At 35.6% G+C, this 24,654-nt stretch overlaps 1 protein-coding gene and 1 long non-coding RNA gene across 2 annotated transcripts in view; one reads left to right on the top strand and one right to left on the bottom strand.

The window, feature by feature from the left end:
- LOC143248081 (DNA repair endonuclease XPF-like) overlaps nucleotides 1-5,072 on the top strand; it is a 49,084-nt gene extending 44,012 nt beyond the window's left edge. The window contains exons 22-24 of the mRNA XM_076496517.1: nucleotides 2,769-2,909; nucleotides 3,671-3,766; nucleotides 4,666-5,072. Coding sequence (XP_076352632.1) covers nucleotides 2,769-2,909; nucleotides 3,671-3,766; nucleotides 4,666-4,899 — 471 coding nt within the window. The 3' untranslated portion in view covers nucleotides 4,900-5,072. The remainder of the gene's footprint in view (nucleotides 1-2,768; nucleotides 2,910-3,670; nucleotides 3,767-4,665) is intronic.
- Nucleotides 5,073-11,030: 5,958 nt separating this feature from the next.
- On the bottom strand, nucleotides 11,031-19,525 carry LOC143248271 (uncharacterized). Its single transcript, XR_013026858.1, has 3 exons — nucleotides 19,344-19,525; nucleotides 18,906-18,954; nucleotides 11,031-11,393 (listed from the first exon to the last, which is right to left on the bottom strand). It is a non-coding gene; the product is annotated as an uncharacterized LOC143248271 (long non-coding RNA).
- Nucleotides 19,526-24,654: the final 5,129 nt, after the last annotated feature.

Raw genomic sequence — 24,654 nt, 5'->3', positions numbered from 1 at the left:
ATTCTGACAACCCTTCTATCACAGGCATCATTCTGACAACCCTTCTATCACCGGCATCATTCTGGCAACCCTTCTATCACCGGCATCATTCTGATAACCCTTCTATCACCGGCATCATTCTGATAACCCTTCTATCACGGGCATCATTCTGACAACCCTTCTATCACGGGCATCATTCTGATAACCCTTCTATCACGGGCATCATTCTGACAACCCTTCTATCACAGGCATCATTCTGACAACCCTGCTATCACGGGCATCATTCTGATAACCCTTCTATCACGGGCATCATTCTGACAACCCTGCTATCACGGGCATCATTCTGACAACCCTGCTATCACGGGCATCATTCTGACAACCCTGCTATCACGGGCATCATTCTGACAACCCTGCTATCACAGGCATCATTCTGATAACCCTTCTATCACGGGCATCATTCTGATAACCCTTCTATCACGGGCATCATTCTGACAACCCTTCTATCACGGGCATCATTCTGACAACCCTGCTATCACGGGCATCATTCTGACAACCCTGCTATCACAGGCATCATTCTGACAACCCTGCTATCACGGGCATCATTCTGACAACCCTGCTATCACAGGCATCATTCTGGTAGCCCTTCTCATCAACCCTTTCTGACAATTTAGAGTCTTTCCCAAGACAGTGAGGCCAGACATGGCCAGGTGGTTAAGGCACTTGACTTGTAATCCAAAGGTCGGGGGTTCAAATCCCTGTTGCACCAAACATGCTCACACTTTCAGCCATGGGGGCGTTACAGTGTGACGATCAATCACACTATTTGTTGGTAAAAGAGTAACCTAAGAGTTGGCTGTGGGTGGTAATGATTAGCTGTCTTCCCGCTAGTGTTACATTGCTAAAGTAGGGAAGGCTAGTGCAGATAACCCATGTGTCACTTTGCACAAAATTCAAACCAAACCTAAAACAGGCAGCCCAAACTGAACACAATATTCTAATGTGGCCTAACCAGTAACCTGTACAACGAAATTACAACCTTTTTAGACTTTTATTCAACATTTTTATAGACATAACTTTAAATCTTATTTGTCTTACCACTAACAACAACACACTGCTAGGATGGCTTTAGAGACTGATCAACCATTACTTCAACATCCCTTTCTTTCATGACACTGGTAAGGTTATTCTCATACAAATTATGATAACCCACATGCAGTATCTTGCATTTTTTATAATTAAAACCCATCTGCAAATTTATTTACCTAACTCAGTAAATGATCTAAATTTTTTTGTAAATTAAAAGCATCCTCTTCACAGCTAGCAACACCCAAGACCTCATTATCATCAGCAAATTTAAGACTGAGGCCCTGAGGTATTTCACCTCTGACAATAGATCGCCCCCACTAGTACAGCGGTATGTCTCCAGATTTACAGTGCTAAAATCAGGGGTTTGATTCCCCTCGGTGGGCTGAGCAGATAGCCCTATGTGGCTTTGTTATAAGAAATGCACACTGACAATAGACCAGTTTGACTGAACTCCATTTATAACAACCCTCTCCTTTCTTCCATCCAGCCACACTTCTCTAATTTGCTAACTTATCCCCCACACCTGTATGGATAATTTTTATTACAGTTTTTTTTTTTTTTTATGTGGCATCTTGTCAAAACCTTTTTGGAAATTAAGATACGTCAAATCAACACTCTTCCTCTCATCTACATAAAGAGTAATCTTTTCAAAGAATGTCAAAAGATTTGTAAGGTAAGAGTTTACCTTGATGAAACCATGCAGACTATCAAATAAAATTGTAAGCTGTGTTAAATTTAAAGCATATATTAACAGACTTTTCATAACTTCTCCCACAACTGATGTAAGACTAATGAGTTGAAAATTAGTGGAACAATTTTTATCATCTCCCTTGAAAAGAGGAGTTACATCAACTACCTTCTAATCCTCTGGTGGTGACGTAGGTGTTGGGAAAAGTACACTTGTTACCCAGTTCATGTCTTCAGAGTATAGCAATTCTTCTCAAGACCTGCCCATTATTGAAGGAGTGCAAAAATAGTATCAAGTGACTCTCATATTTAATTTTTAACCTCCTTTAGGTGAATATTATCTGGTTCAGAAACCTGATTATTCTTTAAAATTTAACCAGCTCAGAATTAATGCAGATATCTTGTCTGATCTTGTTTCTATCTGTGAGCTGTTCAAGGTGTGGAATAATGCTTGAATCTTCATTAGAATAAACCAAAAAAGCAAAATTTAATAACACAGCCATCTCATCATCATCAGATACAAGCTTTCCCTTCTCATCCATCAAGGGTCCTAACCTCATCCTAACTGTTTACTCTTAATGTGTTTAAATAAATCCTTACTGTTCATGTTTACGTTTGATTACATTGAAATTGTTTTCCAGTAGTTCAGTAAGTTTGGAACATGGTAGCTGACTTTAGCTGTTTTGTGAATGTTAGTTTGAATCAAAAGTCCTGATTAAACTAGGAAAGGTATCAAAAACATTTCCATGTAGAAAGAAAAACAGTTTGTGACTATTATGAGGTCTTCTGTGATTGATTATTGTAAAGGAATAATTTCTCTTGAAACTATTATTATAATTCAAGTTTAAAATGTTCCTTTTAACACATACTGAACTTTTATATTGTCATAGAGAAATGTGTCTAATATATAAATTTGTAATTTTTTTTTCATTTTCTAAAAATTTATATTAGAAATTTTATAAACATTTGAATGAAAAAATTAACGTTTTTTTTTAATATTTGAAAATGTTAAACAGGGAAAATATTACCTGTCCACTGAAGTCTCATCTACAAGTGTAGCTTCAAAACTGATTCTGTTAACTATCCATTTTCCTCATTTACGACTCTTGTGGTGCCCTTCTCCCTATGCGAGTGCTGAGATGTTTGAATTATTAAAGGTATGTCTGTAGTTTTAAGTGTTTCAATTATTAAATTTATGTCTGTAGATGAGTATTTGAATTATTAAATTTATGTCTGTAGGTGAGTGTTTTAATTATTAAATGTATGTCTATAGATGAGTGTTTTAATTATTAAATTTATGTCTGTAGATTAGTGTTTTAATTATTAAATGTATGTCTGTAGATGAGTGTTTTAATTATTAAATGTATGTCTGTAGATGAGTGTTTTAATTATTAAATTTATATCTGTAGATTAGTGTTTTAATTATTAAATTTATGTCTGCAGGTGAGTGTTTTAATTATTAAATTTATTTCTGTAGATTAGTGTTTGAATATTAAATTTATGTCTGTAGATGAGTGTTTTATTTATTAAATGTATGTCTATAGACGAGTGTTTTAATTATTAAATTTATGTCTGTAGATTAGTGTTTTAATTATTAAATTTATGTCTGCAGGTGAGTGTTTTAATTATTAAATTTATTTCTGTAGATTAATGTTTAAATATTAAATTTATGTCTATAGATGAGTGTTTTAAGTATTAAAATTATGTCTGTAGGTGACTGTTTGAATTATAAAATTTATGTCTGTAGATGAGTGTTTGAATTATTAAGGGTATGTGTGTAATCTTAAGCATTTGAATTATTCACTGTGAACTGACACAGAGTAGTGTATATAAGTGTGGGAATGATGCTATTGACCTCTGTCATCCTGTTGTTTTTACAAGTGTAAAATTAATGTGTTGAACGATCTTTTATGAGCAGATGGGAAAAGAAGAACCTGATGGTGCTCAAGCTATTGCTGTTACTTCTAAGGAAACAGGGGGAGAGTTGTCTGAAAAGTACATGGCTGGACCACAGGTAGTGTTATTCCATGGTTTGTAAGATTATCACTAGCATGTAGCCCTTGAAAATTAACAGGCCAAGTACTACTGCCCTCACTCTAGCCTCATATTTCCTAGCTAACTGAAATAAATAAGTTTTGCAAAATCAAGCTTGAACAACAAAGGGGTAGAAAGGTGCAGTCGAGGCAATCATGTATTGGTAAATCTTTTTGTGAGCCATTCAAAATTAAGGTCATCCATCAACTGAATTTGTGGCATATTCGTAGAATATGCATTAGTGAAATAAACAGTTAAAGTAACAACTTTTAGTACATAGAAAAGCTAGTGTGTTCTGTTAATGCTACTTTATAATAATGGCTTTTATGTCATGTTGCTTAGCAACAAAAGCAACTAATATTGTTCTATTAGCAACCTAATGTTGTTAGTACGTGTACTGAAAGTATTGAATGAAATGCATAGAAATTAAGCTCGAAAAATATTTGTTGATTCCTTAACTTGGAGTTTGTTGATTAAAGAGGTTAGTTTGTTGTTAAAAATGCTTGTGATATGACAAAAAATAACTTGATTCACAAACAATTTATTATACCAACACTCACTACACTTATAAGGTTTCATGGACTTTTTGCTTCCCCATCACTAAAATCATAATGGGCAGACAGTAATCAAACTATTTGATATGGATAAATGCATCTTGGCTTTTATGATTCTTCCTATTTTGAGAAATCAAATATGACATGACATGACATACACACTGGTACTTGTATGGATTAAATTTCACAAGTTATTGGAAAATATTATTTAGTTTTGATAATGTCTTATCAACCTAACATACACTTGAAAAGAAATTGAAACATGTGGTGGTAACATTTACCTGAAATACTTTAATGGCTTTTTTATCTGTTTCTCTATTTTCAGGACTTTCTGTCTCATCTTCCTGGAATCAACACTAAAAACATCTGGAAAGTAATGACGAAAGTGACCAGTCTTGCCAACTTAATGACCAAATCACAGGATGAACTAACACAGATTCTAGGGAATTCAAACTTGGTGATTAAATTATGGGAAGCTCTTCACCAGCCTATGAAAGCAACTGAGAAAGCACCAGTTAAAAGAACCTTCAGTAAAAATATGACAAAAAAGACAAAATGATTTTAGATTTAAAGCACCAGTTAAAAGAACCTTCAGTAAAAATATGGCAAAAAAGACAAAATGATTTTAGATTTAAAGTACCAGTCAAAAGAACCTTCAGTAAAAATATGGAAAAAAAGACAAAATGATTTTAGATTTAAAGCACCAGTCAAAAGAACCTTCAGTAAAAATATGGCAAAAAAGACAAAATGATTTTAGATTTAAAGCACCAGTCAAAAGAACCTTCAGTAAAAATATGGCAAAAAAGACAAAATGATTTTAGATTTAAAGCACCAGTCAAAAGAACCTTCAGTAAAAATATGGCAAAAAAGACAAAATGATTTTAGATTTAAAGCACTAGTCAAAAGAACCTTCAGTAAAAAATATGGCAAAAAAAGACAAAATGATTTTAGATTTAAAGCACCAGTCAAAAGAACCTTCAGTAAAATATGGCAAAAAAAGACAAAATGATTTTAGATTTAAAGCACCAGTCAAAAAAACCTTCAGTAAAAATATGGCAAAAAAGACAAAATGATTTTAGATTTAAAGAACCAGTCAAAAGAACCTTCACTAAAAATATGGCAAAAAAGACAAAATGATTTTAGATTTAAAGCACCAGTCAAAAGAACCTTCAGTAAAAATATGGAAAAAAAGACAATGATTTTAGTTTTAAAGCACCAGTCAAAAGAACCTTCAGTAAAAATATGGCAAAAAAGACAAAATGATTTTAGATTTAAAGAACCAGTCAAAAAAATCTTTAGTAAAAATATGGCAAAAAAGACAAAATGATTTTAGATTTAAAGCACCAGTCAAAAGAACCTTCAGTAAAAATATGGCAAAAAAGACAAAATGATTTTAGATTTAAAGCACCAGTCAAAAAAATCTTTAGTAAAAATATGGCAAAAAAGACAAAATGATTTTAGATTTAAAGCACCAGTCAAAAAAATCTTTAGTAAAAATATGGCAAAAAAGACAAAATAATTTTAGATTTAAAGCACCAGTTAAAAGAACCTTCAGTAAAAATATGGCAAAAAAGACAAAATGATTTTAGATTTAAAGCACCAGTCAAAAAAATCTTTAGTAAAAATATGGCAAAAAAGACAAAATGATTTTAGATTTAAAGCACCAGTTAAAAGAACCTTCAGTAAAAATATGGCAAAAAAGACAAAATGATTTTAGATTTAAAGCACCACTCAAAAGAACCTTCAGTAAAAAATGGCAAAAAAGACAAAATGATTTTAGATTTAAAGCACCAGTCAAAAGAACCTTCAGTAAAAATATGGCAAAAAAGACAAAATGATTTTAGATTTAAAGCACCAGTCAAAAGAACCTTCAGTAAAAATATGGCAAAAAAGACAAAATGATTTTAGATTTAAAGAACCAGTCAAAAAAACCTTCAGTAAAAATATGGCAAAAAAGACAAAATGATTTTAGATTTAAAGAACCAGTCAAAAGAACCTTCAGTAAAAATATGGCAAAAAAGACAACATGATTTTAGATTTAAAGCACCAGTCAAAAGAACCTTCAGTAAAAATATGGCAAAAAAGACAAAATGATTTTAGATTTAAAGCACCAGTCAAAAAAATCTTTAGTAAAAATATGGCAAAAAAGACAAAATGATTTTAGATTTAAAGCACCAGTCAAAAAAATCTTTAGTAAAAATATGACAAAAAAGACAAAATAATTTTAGATTTAAAAAGCACCAGTCAAAAGAACCTTCAGTAAAAAATGGCAAAAGAGACAAAATGATTTTAGATTTAAAGCACCAGTCAAAAGAACCTTCAGTAAAAATATGGCAAAAAGAAAATGGGCCCAAATAATTTTTCATGTCTTATACTTGCTTCAATGTATATACCGCAGTACCTCTAAGTACAATGTATATGTAATTCTAAATCACGTGTAGAATAGATAATCTCGAAGTGTTATTATGGCAGAAATTAAAAGTTGACAAAACGTGTGAATAAATTTCAGTATGTGTTTTACATGTGAATCATGGGATATAGTTAAACTGTTTCTTGTTTTTCTGACAGTCATGTGAACTTTGGGATGTTGTAACATCTTACTTAGTGGGTGACTGTGGTGACTGTAAACAAACAAGATGTCCATACAGTATATTATGAAATGATTGAAGTGCACTTACAGAACTCTTAAGTGTCATTCCTCACACTGTTTTAAACCCATTTCATACTTTGATATATTATTGCAATTCTTTTCCAGATAACTTTTATTTAAATATCATGTCTTTCATTACCTATCCAGATAACTTTTATCCACATGTCGTGTTCTTCGTTATTTTGCTCAACTTATTTTCATGTAAATGGTCTAATCTGTTTCACTTTTCTTGTATCAGTGATCAGTGTTGTGCATGTATAATATTTTGTTGTGGTTTCAGAATAATATTGTGTCTATTCGGCTCACATGTCTGTTCAGCTCAAGAAATTCAAAGCAACAATGTTTCTGCACCTTCTGTTGCTATTAGAATAATTCACACCTTGTGTATAATACATATTATTTTAGGTCATGACAACAAACTGATTATTAAAGTATTCTGACACAAAGCCAAAGTACTTCCACCCAGCAAACTGCTAAAGAATACAATGTTTGTCTTTTTCATCTAGTACAGATCATAATTTTATCAAATGTTTATTTTTAGATGAGTTTACAACAACATTGATATTTTATTAATAAATTGTGTATATTAATTGTCAGTTAATTATGTGTATTAATTTTCAGTTAATTATTTAGCAGAAACTGTCAAGTGTTCTTTTTTTATCAAAATTTGAACTCCCTCACCACATGCAGAGTTTGCAAACTTTTATGAAAAATTAGTGTTCAAATAACAGTTTGAAAATGTAACATCATAAACTAAGTAGTTGTAGTTTTAAGAATAAAAAGGAAGTTTGTAATATAAGTGTTATATAAATATCAGTATGAAAATAATAGTTTATTTGATCTTGTTCACACATGTATGATGAGAAACAAGTGTTTAAATAGAAAAATAGGGATATAATAGTGATCTTGTTCACACATGAGATACAAGTGCTTAAATAGAAAAATAGGGATATAATAGTGATCTTGTTCACACATGTATGATGAGAAACAAGTGTTTAAATAGAAAAATAGGGATATAATAGTGATGTTGTTCACACACATGATGAGATTCAAGTGTTTAAATAGAAAAATAGGGATATAATAGTGATCTTGTTCACACATGAGATACAAGTGTTTAAATAGAAAAATAGGGATATAATAGTGATCTTGTTCACACATGTATGATGAGAAACAAGTGTTTAAATAGAAAAATAGGGATATAATAGTGATGTTGTTCACACACATGATGAGATTCAAGTGTTTAAATAGAAAAATAGGGATATAATAGTGATCTTGTTCACACATGAGATACAAGTGTTTAAATAGAAAAATAGGGATATAATAGTGATCTTGTTCACACATGTATGATGTGTTTAAATAGAAAAATAGGGATATAATAGTGATGTTGTTCACACACATGATGAGATTCAAGTGGTTGAAAGAAAATGTATTGATTAGTTATTGAAACATTATTTAAACCTTATGTATAAAAATAAACTCGTTGATACAAATAGTGGTTGTTTGATAGTTAATAGATTTTGGTGAGTATAATTTACACTTGCATTCTTACACCAAATTGATAATATATTACCCTAAATCAGAAAAAAAACAAGTTGATCATTTGAAAGTTGTTTATATCGAGCAAAGTCCACGTATTGTATCACATTTCCTTAATTCATTTGCTGTTGTCTGTTTCTTACTTCCTGTAAATAACTGACCACGTCATTCGAAGGAATCAATTATCTTGTGTAAAATACACGGGAAACCTTAATAACTACTGAATGAACGTTGATAGAGTTTGAGTGTAATCCATCTTATGGACCCTGTGACTACCAGTCATGGACCCACAATCAGTAAAAAATATGATCAAGCCAATTATATGAATCCAATCGAGAATTCTGGACTTAAACTACGACACCTGCAACAGTGCATTTCTCCAGTGGAAAAGTATATTAGGGGGGGTAAAAAAACATGCCAGCGTTTGTTGTCTTAATGAGGAACTTCTGTTATCTTGTAGGTATTCCTTTAAGAAGTTCAACATTTTTCATAATACGGTTAAGTTGTGTGAGTAGTTGTCTTAAGAATTCAGAATACTGCTATTTAAACGGATATTTCATAAACATACGTTGTTTCAGAAACGTATTCAATATCCATAACATTGTTATACCAACGTGCACTAACATTCATGGTGTACCAATATACTGTTACAGTAACGTGTGCGGTTATATATTTATTTATATATTTATGTATATGGTTTTTCAATTTATATTTGTCCGTTATCGTCACACTTGTATGTGATAATGCATATTTTTTATATAGTTTATGTGTAACTATTCTTATGTTCCATGTATTGGCCTGTTTCAAAGTAAGATGTCTGTTTTGCTTGGTTTTAAAACAAGAAATTTCGGACGAATTCAAGAGCAGTCAGAATTTTTTAAGTTAATATTTACATACGTTATCAAAGTTTGTTTAAAGGCATCATAATTTCTTTTCGTCGCATACACTTCTGATTTTGGATACTTATTATACCTTAGTTACACAGTCGCTTTTAACACCTTTCTGTGATCCATGTACGTGACTTTATTGAAGAAAAAGCTAGAAGGAACCATATTTTCAAGTAGACAATGAGGCTGTCTGTTCGGCGTCTTTCTATAGTCTTTTTTTTTTTTTTTTTTAACGGATAAACTGCCAGATGTATGTGGAATCCATTTCAGTGACGCGTTTATAAAGCACGTGTGTCACTTATTGCCGTACAGGTTTGGTTTTGTGTTTAAAGTCTATGGCTAACACTGCAGCGTGGTAAAATTTGTATTGAGGTGAAGGAAATCGAGCACTTGGTACGAGCAGAAATTGATTGAAATTTAAAGTTTGTTATCCCTTTCCCAGAACTACCGTGTGCCGGATATTGATTTAAGAAGTACAGGCATAAAAAATAATTTACATAAGAGTTTCTAGCAAAAATATATATATATATATGTATATTTGTTATCAGACGGCGTGCGACTCGTAATCCGAGGGTCGCGGGTTCGCGCCCGCGTCGCGCTAAACATGCTCGCCCTCCCAGCCGTGTGGGTGTATAATGTGACGGTCAATCCCACTATTCGTTGGTAAAAGAGTAGCCCAAGAGTTGGCGGTGGGTGGTGATGACTAGCTGCCTTCCCTCTAGTCTTACACTACTAAATTAGGGACGGCTAGCACAGATAGCCCTCGAGTAGCTTTGTGCGAAATTCCAAAAAAACAAACAAAACAAAGTTATCAGACATTAACCATCTTCCAATTGTAATCAAGCTTGGCACGACCACGTGACTAACGTGTACCCGAGGTTCCGTTGGTGAGTTATAAGAGTGGCAGTGAAATGTCGCCACTTTTTTACTTCAAAATTCTAAATAAACCAATATTTATCATATTAAAAATTTGTGAGCTTATTTAAGCCTGACAAAAAAAAATTTAGACCCACCTCTAAGCCCATGGGGTGAGCACTTTAAAGGAAATAATTTTGAGAGAGACTTCGATACACGTGGAAATATAAAGACGATCCAATCCCACAATTCTTCATCCACATTCGGTCCATATTTTGGACAAGAGATGGTCAAGTCCATGGTAGATCTGTTCCTTCTTCTCTGGAATTTTTATTTTGTTTGCTCAGTGACTGAATCCTGGATAATAACCCTTGTTACGTTATTACATTACTCACAGTATGTTGCATTTTCTTCATTGTACGTAGGTTTAATTAACATGCCATGTCCAATTCATGGGGTAATATTAATTCGTATATTTTTTATTAGCTTCGCTTATGCGTAATTGGACTATTAGAACCTATTCACAATATACTGTTCCACTTAGTAGTCAGTCAGACACGTAAATAATTCTATTTTAACATACAAAACCATTTTAAACAAGAGCTACATTAGTATCCAAGATTCACTGTAAGGTTCTTAATTGTGATGTTTAGAGAGTGGAGGTTCTTTGGGTTTGGTCATCATGTATCATGTAACTCTTTAGTTTACTCATCAGTTTATTGATATTTCACTCATAACATTGAAGTTAGTTATCCAGGAGTCTGTCTGGTAGTGTTAGCATGTCTGAATAGTCGTGTAGAAATACAGAATTTGTTGATAGTGGGATTCTATATAGTTGCATCAAAATATAGTTTTGTATTTACTGTAGTTTGTTGATGTATGTTTTAATACCTTTATCCATGTTATACAGACATATTATAAGACTGTTCCTATGTACGTTGTGCAAATTTTTAATATTTTTTCTGTTGAAACTCCTTGGTTGTTGCCAGTCAAACTCCTAAGGTAATTCGTATTCGCTCTTTTTCAGACACTGGATTTTATGTTATTAACGTGTGGTGTCCACTAATGTGTCCATTTTAATGTTGAGTTGAATGTAATCCCTCAGACTTCAGCTGATGTTGCTACCTGTAAGAGATTTCATTCTAGATACAATTCTGGTATTAACTTATTTGTTTTGTACAATTTTCTAAATGACATGACTTGTGTTTGTTTGTTTTTGAATTTCGCGCCAAGTTACACGAGGGCTATCCACGCTAGCCGGCCCTAATTTAGCAGTGTAAGACTAGAGGGAAGGCAGCTAGTCAACACCACCCACGGCCAACTCTTGGGCTACTCTTTTTACCAACGAACGAGTCGAACGTCTTAACCCACGTGGCCATGCCGAGCCCATGACTTGTGTTTTGCGCAAATTTATTTTAATTCTCCACTTACTGCAGTACAATTCTGTTTCGTTTAGTAGTGACTGTATGTTGCTGTTTTTGAGTTTGGGGCGCTCTTCCAGATTGCAACGTCATCTGCGAAGTGTGAGTAAAAAGAGCAGTTTGGATCTGTGAGAGGTATGTCACTGACGTGCATGATAATCAGTGTCGGGGCTATGTACTCTTCCTTGAGGGACACTCCAGAGTGTGTCTCCCGCTGGTACAGTGGTAAGTCCACGTATTAACAACGCAAACATCAGGAGTTCAATCCCCTCGGTGGACTTAGCAGATAGTCCAATGTGGCTTTGCTACAATAAAATACATTCCTCGGGAGTGCAGCACTCGGAGTAGATGCACTCAACTGCATACGATTGAAGTAAATATTTAAACTTTCAGTTGCATCGTCGCTTTTCATTGGCTCCATCATCCCTACGTAAGTATTCCCTTTGGTTTTCACAAAGACGAGTCGTGTGATCGTGTGCAAAGCTGAAACCAATTTCTACAGGGTGTTCGGAAAGTCACTGTGCAGTTCTGTAATCATATTTTATTCAGTCTATTTCAAGCCAGCAACTGATAGCGGTGTTCAGAAACAAAATAAGAAGGATTCAGGCCTGTATTGATGCCAACGGGGGTCATTTTCAACATTGTTTATAATTGTCATTCATATTTACCTCCTGTATTCTATATTGAAACACGCCTGTTAATAAATATATAAGTGCACAGTGACTTTCCGAACACCCTGTATGTTAAAAATTTACCATAAGAGCAGTCGTGGCTAAACTTCGTACATCTAATCCTATATATTATGGAATAAAAACTACCGTGAGCTGGTGGTTAGATCATTTAACTCGAAATCTACGGGCCACGAGTTTGAATCCCGTCCAACTGAACACCCTCGTTCTTTTAGCCGTGGAATCATTTTAAGCTACACCCAATCCAACGATTTGTCGGTAAAGAATTAGCAGTGGGTGTTGTTGATTAGTTGTCTTCGTTCGTGTCTGTCACTTTAAAATTAGAACGGCTAACGCAAATAGGCTTAACTAACTTTGCGCGAAATTCAACAAATAGAGAGACATTAAAAATGGAAGGTAATGTAATACTTCTGATGAATTAATAAACAATTGTACTCGAATAACTACAGTCTATGTAGTAGTGGTGGTGTTCATTTTTTACCCTAATTCTTTAATAGGAAGCCATAAATTGATGTGTTAGTCTAAATCTTACTGTTATTTGTTTTGTTTAGAAGCTATTTTTGTTTGTTTGAAGTTAAGCACAAAGCTACACAGTGGGTTGTCCATCACGGCTATCGAAACCCGGTTTTAAGCGTTGTAAGTCCGCAGACATACCGCTAAGCCACTGTTGGATGTTGAGAAGCACCAGGCTGAGTCGAAGCTTACGACAACACTAAGGCCCGGCATGGCCAGGTGGTTAAGGCACTCGACTCGTAATCCGAGGGTCGCGAGTTCGAATCCCCGTCGCACCAAACATGCTCGCCCTTTTAGACGTGGGGGCGTTATAAAGTGACGGTCAATCTCACTATTCATTGATAAAAGAGTAAACCAAGAGTTGGCGGTGGGTGGTGATGACTAGCTGCCTTTCCTCTAGTCTTACATTGCTAAATTAGGAACGGCTAGCGCAGATAGCCATCATAAAGCTTTGCGCGAAATTCTAAAACAAAACGACAACACTAAATTTGTTTGGCATGTCTGTAATTAGGTATCAGGTTGGCCTAACAAATTTTCTCTTACTTAATCATAGTTCGTATATATATGGACTGGTAAAACATGGTTTACGTAAGCTTATTGAGCTCTGGAGGCAGCGACGAAACTACAAAAAAAAGGGGTTCCTCCGCATAAAAAGTAACTGACTCCCCTATGTTTATCTCCCTATAGTTATCGTTGAAATTCAAGCCCACTTTTGTCTTCCCCTCCCCTGTTTGAGGACAAGAAAGCGCTGCCACAAATCGACCTAAACATTACTTTTCCCTTTGTGAGTAAAATAATTAAATTAAGTGTAACAGAAAACCGTGTTTCCTTGTTTATTGTGTGTAACATTACGAACGACGAACGGAGAGACCTCCCTTGTTATGATTCTAAACACTGTAGTTCCGGCCCTGTTCACAAGTGTCTTGTACTAGCTTTGCCCGTGCCTCAGAAGTGTTAATTCTATGTACTTTAGAAGTGGGCTCATACGGGTTCGGACTGAGCATCATCAAGCGAGTGTGTCCTCAGACAAAAAGAAAAAAAAATTGAATTTATATGGTTCACAAGTGAATATTTCTTGGGTGGGGTCAGGCAGAGCCACCCGCAGCTACCCCCCTTATATATAGGTTACTGCTGAGCTACCCCATTTATGTGTAGGTTACTGCTGTAAAAGAGACTTATGAATTATTTCCTTTACGATGTTTACAGTTGCAAACAAATCGGTAAAGCATGACCTAGGGGACTAATAAGTAGGCCTGACAAGTCCATTATTACTCGCCATAGTTCTGTTTACAAACGTAATGGTAACATTTGTTTGTTTGTTATATTTCACGCAAAATGACTTGAGTTCTGTCTTCCCAGCCGCCCTTAATTTATAAGGGACAAAAGAAGACAGCTACTCAACCCCCGCCAAATCTTGGGCTATTCCTTTACTAGCAAAAGGTGAAACTAACCGCTACATGACTGTAAAGGCGACCATGTTTAGCGATGGTAGTCGAACATGCTACTCACAGATTGCGTGTCAAACTCTCAAACCAATAGGTCATGCGAGGATCTGCTAATAAAATAACGACTGTAAAAAAGAGGAAACTGGTCTGACAAATATAATATTACGGTTTAAACGCCGAAAGATGGCGTGGTAAACACTGGAACCAATGTTAAACCCGGTGCTACTTTGTTACGCGGTTTATTTAGATAAGGCCGAAAAACAAAAATTCAACTATTACTTTGTCGTGTACACAGTTCCAGTTGATAACACAATGGCAGCTAGACAGACTATGAATCACTTGGTATTGCAGAATACACAATTGGTATAAACAATTCCTTCCGTTCTAAAAATTCGACCTGCTTGAATTAGAATGGAAAGGGCATGATTACAAAAGTTTAGACCAAAATCAGACCCAGTTTCAAGTATTTCTATCTGTAAAATCTCGAAGCGCAGTACATGATTGTACTATTTATTTTCTTATTACTTTTCCAGAACTAATTGGTATATTATCCTTCAAAAAACTTGTTTTATTCTTTATTCAATCTTAACGTTTTCTTCAGTTTACTGTTATTTGTTCTTCTGGTGAGTCAATAAGTTTAAGATGTCACATTTTCGTCGCAATTCGTGAGGCTTAGCATTGCATAACGGTTAGCGCCGCTCGACTTGCAGATGCGATTCGCGGGTTCGAGTCTCATCACTGAACATGTTCGCCTTTACAGTCACGGAAGTATTATAAAGTGACGATCATTATAACTACTAATCGTTGGTAAAATACTATCCCAAGAGTAGGTGACGAATGGCGCTGACAAGCTGCTTTTTAAATCAGGGGCGGCCAGTGCAAATAGCCCTCCTGTATCCTGTGTGAAATTCAAAACAAATCTGCCCGGCATATCCCGGTGGTTAAGGCGCTCTGCTTGTAATCCGAGGGCGCGGGCTCAGATTTCCCTCACACCAAATATGCTCGGCCCTTCCCCCGTAGGGGAGTTATAATGTTACGGTCAATCCCACTATTCGTTGGTAAAAGAGTAGTCCAAGAGTTGGCGGTGGGTGGTGACGACTAGCTGCCTTCCCTAATTTAGCAGTGTAAGACTAGCGCAGATAGCTCTCGTGTTGCTTTGCGCGAAGTTCATAAACAAACAAACAAACCAAAGCTCATCTCATTTAACAAACAAACAAACAAACCAAAGCCCATCTCATTTATTAATGACCAATGCATTTCAGTTTTCTACCTCTACCTAACATTGACCTGTGGATTATTTTTAAAAGCAGTATGTGTAAAACAACATTAATTATTATATAATGAGAATGACATCATCAATAGTTGAATACTATATTTTCATGATGTTGTCGTATCCATCGTGTTTTGAGGGGTTGAGTTATTTATTTATGCAGTGTTTTCACTTTCGTTTCAGTAAAGCCACAGTGGGCTATTCACTCTGTCTACTGCAGGGAGTCGATCTCCAGATCTTAAGCATTATAAGTTACTAAACTTACCGCTCTTTCACCAAGGGAGATTTCTCTATGCTCAAACTCGATTCTTTCACAGTCCACACGCGGTGAACTTTCAAAGGCGAATGTCGACAATGTTGAACTTTTGGAACCAGAGATTAGGTGAACTTCAAAAACGTTTTGACGATACGTCGATGTCTAGAACTATGAGCGGTTTAAACCTTAGAAAACTTCTGAACATTCAAGTTTTAACCACTTGTCGGTGTCTAGAACTATGAGTGGTTTAAACCTTAAAAGACTTCTGAACATTCAAGTTTTCACGACTTGTTGATGTCTACAACTATGAGTGATTTAAACCTTAGAAAACTTCTGAACATTCAAGTTTTAACCACTTGTCGGTGTCTAGAACTATGAGTGGTTTAAACCTTAAAAGACTTCTGAACATTCAAGTTTTAACGACTTGTCGACGTCTAGAACTATGAGTGGTTTAAACCTTAGAAGACTTCTGAACATTCAAGTTTTAACGACTTGTCGATGTCTAGAACTATGAGTGGTTTAAAACTTAGAAGACTTCTGAACATTCAAGTTTTAACGACTTGTTGATGTCTAGAACCATGAGTGGTTTAAACCTTAGAAGACTTCTGAACATTCAAGTTTTAACGACTTGTCAATGTCTAGAACTATGAGTGGTTTAAACCTTAGAAGACTTCTAAACATTCAAGTTTTAACGACTTGTTGATGTCTAGAACTATGAGTGGTTTAAACCTTAGAAGACTTCTGAACATTCAAGTTTTAACGACTTGTTGATGTCTAGAACCATGAGTGGTTTAAACCTTAGAAGACTTCTGAACATTCAAGTTTTAACGACTTGTCAATGTCTAGAACTATGAGTGGTTTAAACCTTAGAAGACTTCTAAACATTCAAGTTTTAACGACTTGTTGATGTCTAGAACTATGAGTGGTTTAAACCTTAGAAGACTTCTGAACATTCAAGTTTTAAGCACTTGTCGGTGTCTAGAACTATGAGTGGTTTAAACCTTAGAAAACTTCTGAACATTCAAGTTTTAACGACTTGTCGGTGTCTAGAACTATGAATGGTTTAAATCTTAGAAGACTTCTGAACATTCAAGTTTTAACGACTTGTCGGTGTCTAGAACTATGAGTGGTTTAAACCTTAGAAAACTTCTGAACATTCAAGTTTTAACGACTTGTCGGTGTCTAGAACTATGAGTGGTTTAAAACTTAGAAGACTTCTGAACATTCAAGTTTTAACCACTTGTCGGTGTCTAGAACTATGAGTGGTTTAAACCTTAGAAGACTTCTGAACATTCAAGTTTTAACGACTTGTCGGTGTCTAGAACTATGAGTGGTTTAAAACTTAGAAGACTTCTAAACATTCAAGTTTTAACGACTTGTTGATGTCTAGAACTATGAGTGGTTTAAACCTTAGAAGACTTCTGAACATTCAAGTTTTAACCACTTGTCGGTGTCTAGAACTATGAGTGGTTTAAACCTTAGAAGACTTCTAAACATTCAAGTTTTAACGACTTGTTGATGACTAGAACTATGAGTAGTTTAAACCTTAGAAGACTTCTGAACATTCAAGTTTTAACCACTTGTCGGTGTCTAGAACTATGAGTGGTTTAAACCTTAGAAGACTTCTGAACATTCAAGTTTTAACCACTTGTCGGTGTCTAGAACTATGAGTGGTTTAAACCTTAGAAGACTTCTGAACATTCAAGTTTTAACCACTTGTCGGTGTCTAGAACTATGAGTGGTTTAAACCTTAGAAGACTTCTGAACATTCAAGTTTTAACCACTTGTCGGTGTCTAGAACTATGAGTGGTTTAAACCTTAGAAGACTTCTAAACATTTAAGTTTTAACGACTTGTCGATGTCTAGAACTATTAGTGGTTTAAACCTTAGAAGACTTCTGAACATTCAAGTTTTAACGACTTGTCGGTGTCTTGAAGTAGGAGTTGGTTTTAACCTTAGAATATTCTGAACATTCAATTTTTTAACGATACCTGGATGTCTAAAACTAGGAGATTGTTTTCACCTTAGAGAACTTCTGAACATCCAGGTTTGACGTTGCTGACTGCCAAAACGAAGAGTTGGCTTGATGAGGTACAGCCGTTATATCACAATACAGCTATGCCTCCATCTTGCCAATTCTGAGTTCTGAATTCTGGTCCATCAGAAATGACTAAAATGATTTAAAGTTGGTATTTTTTTAGAATTTAACGTTAAAATACACCCTTCGCTGTTGTATTTACGTTCATTTTCTTGAGTTTGTTGAAAAAATTAAATTATATGGTTTTAGTTCACACACACACACACATGTATGTAAATAAGTATTCGTAAGTTGTTAGACCGGGGGCAGCCTGATGGTTGACGTGCTCAACTAAGAATCTGAAAGCCTGTGGTTCGAGTACCGTTGCCCAAAAATCAAACTTCTCATTTTAGGGCTGTGGGTGCATTGTAAGAGCGACGATTAAATCTTACTGTTCGATTACAGTAGCTCAAGAGTTAGCGGTGGGTGTTGTTCACTAGATGCTTTCTTTTGTCTGTCAATTCAAAACCATGGATGATAAACGCAGCGGAAGATATCCCTTGTGTATCTTTGAGTGAATGTCCGAAACAGTCTAACAAGCAACCGTAAACTTCAAAGAACGACAACATTTGTAACTAGATGTTTTATGTACTTTTTAAGTGGTTAAGATTGCATTTTAAGATGAAGTGAGATTTTGCGTCACCTGGGCTTCCTATCGGACCCGAGACTTCTCTCACATCAAATGACGTCACTACCAGAATGCTAGTAAGGCGCTATTATAACAAGTGAAATCCTTTGTTATACTGAATAGTGGTGACTGGTGAAAACTCCAACCTTTACTGGAGTTAGGATTTGGTTATCATCGTTGTGAGAAAAAAATAAAATTCTGTTCACAATTTTCCATTTATATGCGGGAGATGATGGAAGGGGGGGAGGTCTAATTAAACCTTACACGTATAAAATACTAACATATATTTTTATAAGATTATACATATACAATAATCGAATAAATATTCGAATACAAACCGGAGTACAGTCCATCCTTCCTCACAATTTTCGGTATAAATCGACACTCCTGACAAAACAAAAGAGGTTTGGGGTAGTTTGAAAAGTACTGATAAATATTCATATATTTGGAATTTTTTCTATCTTAACCAGCGTTAGGTCAATGACGTCCATTAATTAATAAATAAATACTCTTGAAATTAATTCCTTTTCTCTTAGATATAAGTTTCACTTCTGAATCACAAACTCCTCTTTAGCTTTTCCAAAAGGTCTGATTATTTCCAATTCTGTTACAGCCAATAAGAAATAGAAACATTTATTAGAGAGTGTGCTATTTTATACAGCGTTCTCTTACACCTGTTCGATACGATAAATATACAAAACTCGTTCTTTGGTTAAAGATCTAACTTACAAAAAATGTCGTAGGTTTATAAAACAAGCAACACAAACTGCACCAACCTTGCATGTGTTTCTTCTTTCCTAGATTAAAACCCTTACAAAAGGGTGGTGAAAGAAATACCTTGTGACACTGCACAGTTTCTCACACAATGTACCACAGAACGTGCAAGCGAACGCAGCGCCACTGAAGATAAAGGGAGCACCCGTATTATACGAGTAGTTTCTACAATGTTTGCGGACCACATTTGTTGAATTTCTCTGTTTAATTAAGAATTACTAAATCGCATGGAGAGGGGCTGGTGTCCCTAACATCGTACCTGTCCGTCCGGTTTCGTTATTTACGCAGCTGACACCAACAGCCAATGCCATTTTGCAGGTGCACTGGTCGCTTTCTCTTCGCGTTACGCTGCCCGCTGTCAACACGTGTAGCCACCCTTCGTTTAGTTGCATGTCACTGTCATAGAAGATTCGAATAAGAGATCCTAGATTATCAAATTATTGTGATAAACGCAAAAGATAAAATTGATAAACAGAAACGATTTGTTAAAATACTTAAAAGTCAGGTTTTATAGGGAGAAAAATCACATGATGAAATTGAACAGGAAATAGAATGTTTTGGGGTGGTAAAGAAATAACTAGAAATTTATCTGCATTCGGAGAAAAGATGATAATTGGGTTAGGTTTGGTTTGAATTTCGCGCAAAGCTACACGACGTAACAGTGTAAGACTAGAGAGAAGACAACTAGTCATCACCACCCACCGCCAACTCTTGGGCTACTCTTTTACTAACGAATAGCGGGATTGACCGTCATATTATAACGCCCCCACGGCTGAAATGGCGAGCATGTTTTGGGGGTTCGATTCCCCTCAGTGGACACAATAGATAGCTCAGTGTGGCTTTGGTATATAAAAAGCACACTCACACGTGGGAGAGAGAGTATATAGATTAGTGTAAAAGTGTTAGAAAATTATCTATATAATATGGGAGAGATTAGTGTAAAAGTGTTAGAAAATTATCTATATAATATGGGAGAGAGAGTATGTGGATAATAAAAAAAGTGTTAGAAAATTATCTATATAATATGGGAGAGAGAGTATGTGGATAAGTAAAAAAAGTGTTAGAAAATTATCTATATAATATGGGAGAGAGAGTATGTGGATAAGTAAAAAAAGTGTTAGAAAATGATCTATTTATCATCGGTTTATATCAAGATACTTCTGATAAATTACTACGTGCAGTAATGGTTAGGGTGCTTAAAATTGGGTCAAAAGATTCATGTTTTCGGGCCCGTTAAAACAAAAACGCGCTCCGCGCTTTTAAATCATTCGTGTGCCATACGGGTGACAGCGATATCCATTATTCGGTCCGATTAGATCAGCCAAAAAGTTGGCAGACGGTACCGTCGACTCTGTCTAACTTGTCCATCTGTTCAAACTTGTGGATGGGTTTGTGTAACTGAGCACAGAAATTCTGAAACAACAAACAAAGTGTTCATGTTTGTCCATAAAACTATTATCTAATTATTCAAGTACAACCAATATCACAAACATTTTTGTATTGTAGAGTATGTATAGAAACCAGAGTTTCTACACCAGTACTTGTAAGTACAGAAAATCCACTCCTTTCCTTTTTTTTGTTTGTTTTTGTAATTTCGCACAAAGCTACTCGAGGGCTATCTGTGCTAGCCGTCCCTAATTTAGCAGTGTAAGACTAGAGGGAAGGCAGCTAGTCATCACCACCCACCGCCAACTCTTGGGCTACTCTTTTACCAACGAATAGTGGGATTGACCGTTACATTATAACGCCTCCACGGCTGGGAGGGCGAGCATGTTTGGCGCGACTCGGGCGTGAACCCGCGATCCTCAGATTACGAAGCGCACGCCTTAACGCGCTAGGCCATGCCGGGCCCCACTCCTTTCCTAATAACAGTGCTTTAATAGATTTGTTTTCGTATTGATTGCCCATTCAAACAACTTCATTGCTTATATTAATATATCCACAAACATTTCTTTCTGGAATGGTACAAACCTTTCTTCTTGCCCCATTTCAATGAAATGAACATAGTTTCCAAGATTTTATTATAGGTTGTTGGACCACCTGCCACTAAAGACATTCCAGGAATTTTGGAAAGACAAAACTAATATTTCACGATGACGAGAAACCCGCTTGAAATAAAAAATGTATCATAAAGACGGCTGGTACTGGAATTAAAATAAAGTACAGAACAACGTTGTTAACCTTGAAGATGACCTAAGAAGGTTGAAACGTAGTTCTGTACTTTATTTTAAATGAAGTTTTAATACCTATACCAACTGTCTTTAGAATGCAAAACTAAAACTTAGTTTCATCAAACTAGGGATATAATCTTTTTTTGTTTGTTTTGTTTTTTGAATTTCGCGCAAAGCTACACGAGGACTATCTGCGCTAGTCGTCCCTAATTTAGCATTGTAAGACTAGAGGAAAGGCAGCTAGTCATCACCACCCACTGCCAACTCTTGGGCTACTCTTTTACCAACGAATAGTGGGATTGACCGTCACATTATAACGCCCCCACGGCTGAAAGGGAGAGCATGTTTGGCGCGACGAAGATGCGAACCCGCGACCCTCAGATTACGAGTAGCACGCCTTAACGCGCTTGGCCATGCCGGGCCCAAATTACACTGAAAGGAAGAACAGTGTAGATTTTATTCAGTCATTTGTAAACCTCATATGAAATATAATTGAAAGTTTTGTGGAGAATGAAAAGAAATAAAACAAAGTCAATAAATAAACGAAAAATATACTTGAAAATATAAAACCTCAGTCGTAAAAGAAATTATCCAACACGGGGGCAGAAATCGTAGAATGTGGTATTGTGTCCTGTTTTGTATTTGTATATTTCTTTCTCTACAAAATTGGCCCGGCATGGCCAGGTGGGTTAAGTCGTTCGACTTGTAATATGAGGGTCGCGGGTTCGAATCCCAGTCGCACCAAACATGCTCTCGCCCTTTCAGCCGTGGGGGCGTTGTAATTTGACGGTGAATTCCACTATTCGTTGGTAAAAGAGTAGCCCAAGAGTTGGCAGTGGGTGGTGATGACTAGCTGCCTTCCCTCTAGTCTTACACTGCTAAATTAGGGACGGCTAGCACAGATAGCCCTCGAGTTGCTTTGTGCAAAATTCAAAAAACAACAAACAAACAACATCTCTACAAAATTAAATTGAATTATTTGAATATCCATGCATATATAGACAGATATATGATTGTTTTGGATTGGAAGAACTTTGAGAAAGTGAAAGAGAATATTTCTTGACGTTCCTGAACGAAGAATTGTGTGAGCTGCAATATCATTTTAATCATACCATCTGTTAGTTGCAAGGAGGGATATGTGAAAAGAAAGAAATATGGCTTTAACACTAAATACATTTGTAATAATCATGGGGTTTTGGTGCCCTCTCCCCATTCATTATTCTCAGTCTTTATATAAAGAGATAACGTTTTGGTTATTAGTAAAACATTCAATTCAGTTATTTGTCCAGTTCCCCTCCCCTATGGATCAGCGTTACTTTTATGCATTTACATCACTAAAATCTGAGAAGATGGGGCACAATTTACTGCGATGGACAAAGCATGTTACGTGGACATGCATTAAGACAAGCAAACAAACCAACTTACATCATTTTGGCTAGGCAGCTTAACGTTAGCAAAACGTTCAGTTAAGTCCATAACTTTTTCATGGATGTTTTCTGTGGTGCTTAACAGTGTGGACTAAATTTAGAATACTTTTTAAAGGAACTAGCTTCTGGTAGACCACATGAATAGAAAACCAGTTTATGTAATTTCCGCTGTATGTGTATGGGTTAGATGTCGTTCGTGTGAAATACTTTCGAAATAAAAACAAATTTGAAATCGAAGCCAGTCGTCACATGATGACAACGATATTGTATAGCAATAACACTAGAAAGTTCGAGCAAACAAAAACCAGGCAAGATGGTTCAGAATTGATCCAATATACAGTCTAAGTTCCTTGGATAAAGTTCTTTCTAACGATACAGAATTTGTAACGCTTGATCGCGAAATTCGCGAAAAAACGTTCCGGACAGACAAATTCACGTGTGTGTGGTATGACACAAATATTCAGAGCATCAATGGGATCTCACATTTCTAAAGCTACACGGTTTCTACAAGTGTGGTGAGTTGAATGACTATTATATGGCAAAATGTCGTAATCCTGAAGCGGATTACTCGACAGGCCTTATTAGATAATCTTAAGGAACCACAAATCTGTCACGTTCGATTTCGCCTTAAAAGAAAAATATATGTAATTAACAAACAAACAAACACTCTACAAAACAAAGAAAACCTAATTAATTACTTGCATCATCCTATATACAGAAAATATTAGCATAGCTCTATCAGTTTGTTTGTTTATTTCGAATTTTCTCGCAAAGCTATACGAGGGCTATCTGTGCTAGATGTCCCTAATTTAGCAGTGTAAGACTAAAGTGAAAACAACTAGTCATCACAACCCTCCGTTAACTCTTGGGCTACGCCTTTACAAAGGAATAGTGAGATTGATCGTCACATTATAATGCCCTCACGGCTGAAGGGGCGAGCACGTTTGGTGTGATATGAGCTCACGACAATCAGAGTCAAATGCCCTAAACACCTGACCATGCTAGGCCTACTTTTATAAGAAATTTCGAAAATACTAGCACATAACATTTAGACTTATTTTTATCCATGAAATAAAAAAACAAAACACTGGTAAAGATGATTATATAACGAAGCCACCTCGCGAGGAAACATTTACAAAATACTGTGTAATGGTCGCCAAACCTTTTAAATAGGTGACACAGGACATAATTTGAAGATAAGGTTAAAAGAGCGTCCTTCTTTCCAATTCCATTGTTGTTGTTTTGAATTAAGCACAAAGCTACACAATGGGCTATCTGTGCTCTGCCCACCACGGGTATCTAAACCCGGTTTTTAGCGTTGTAAGTCCGCAGATATACCGCTGAGCCACTAGGGGGACCCCATATGTGGCATTAAGAAAACATGTTTTAATACAATGACACAATACTAAGACATGAGCCTGTTACTAAGAGAAGAAAAATAAGAGAAACTTTATTAAATAAAATCAAATAATCCAACAGTTAAAAAGTATCAAGGTACAAACTAATCCTACTATTATGCAAATATTTTGCATAAAATGTTCCATATAATTCACATCTATGTTGTTTGTTTAGTCACACTTAAATATTCTGTAATATTCTTGCAGAATAATATCTGTTTGTTTGTTTTTTTAACTTGGCGCAAAGCTACACGCGGGTTATCTGCACTAGCCGTCCCTAATTGAGCAGTATAAGACTAGAGGGAAGGTAAGTAGTCA

The sequence above is a fragment of the Tachypleus tridentatus genome, chromosome 4 (assembly GCF_004210375.1).
Source record: "Tachypleus tridentatus isolate NWPU-2018 chromosome 4, ASM421037v1, whole genome shotgun sequence".
Taxonomy (NCBI): domain Eukaryota; kingdom Metazoa; phylum Arthropoda; class Merostomata; order Xiphosura; family Limulidae; genus Tachypleus; species Tachypleus tridentatus.
Note: the sequence above shows the minus strand (reverse complement) of the source record. Positions and strands in the feature narration are given on the sequence as shown.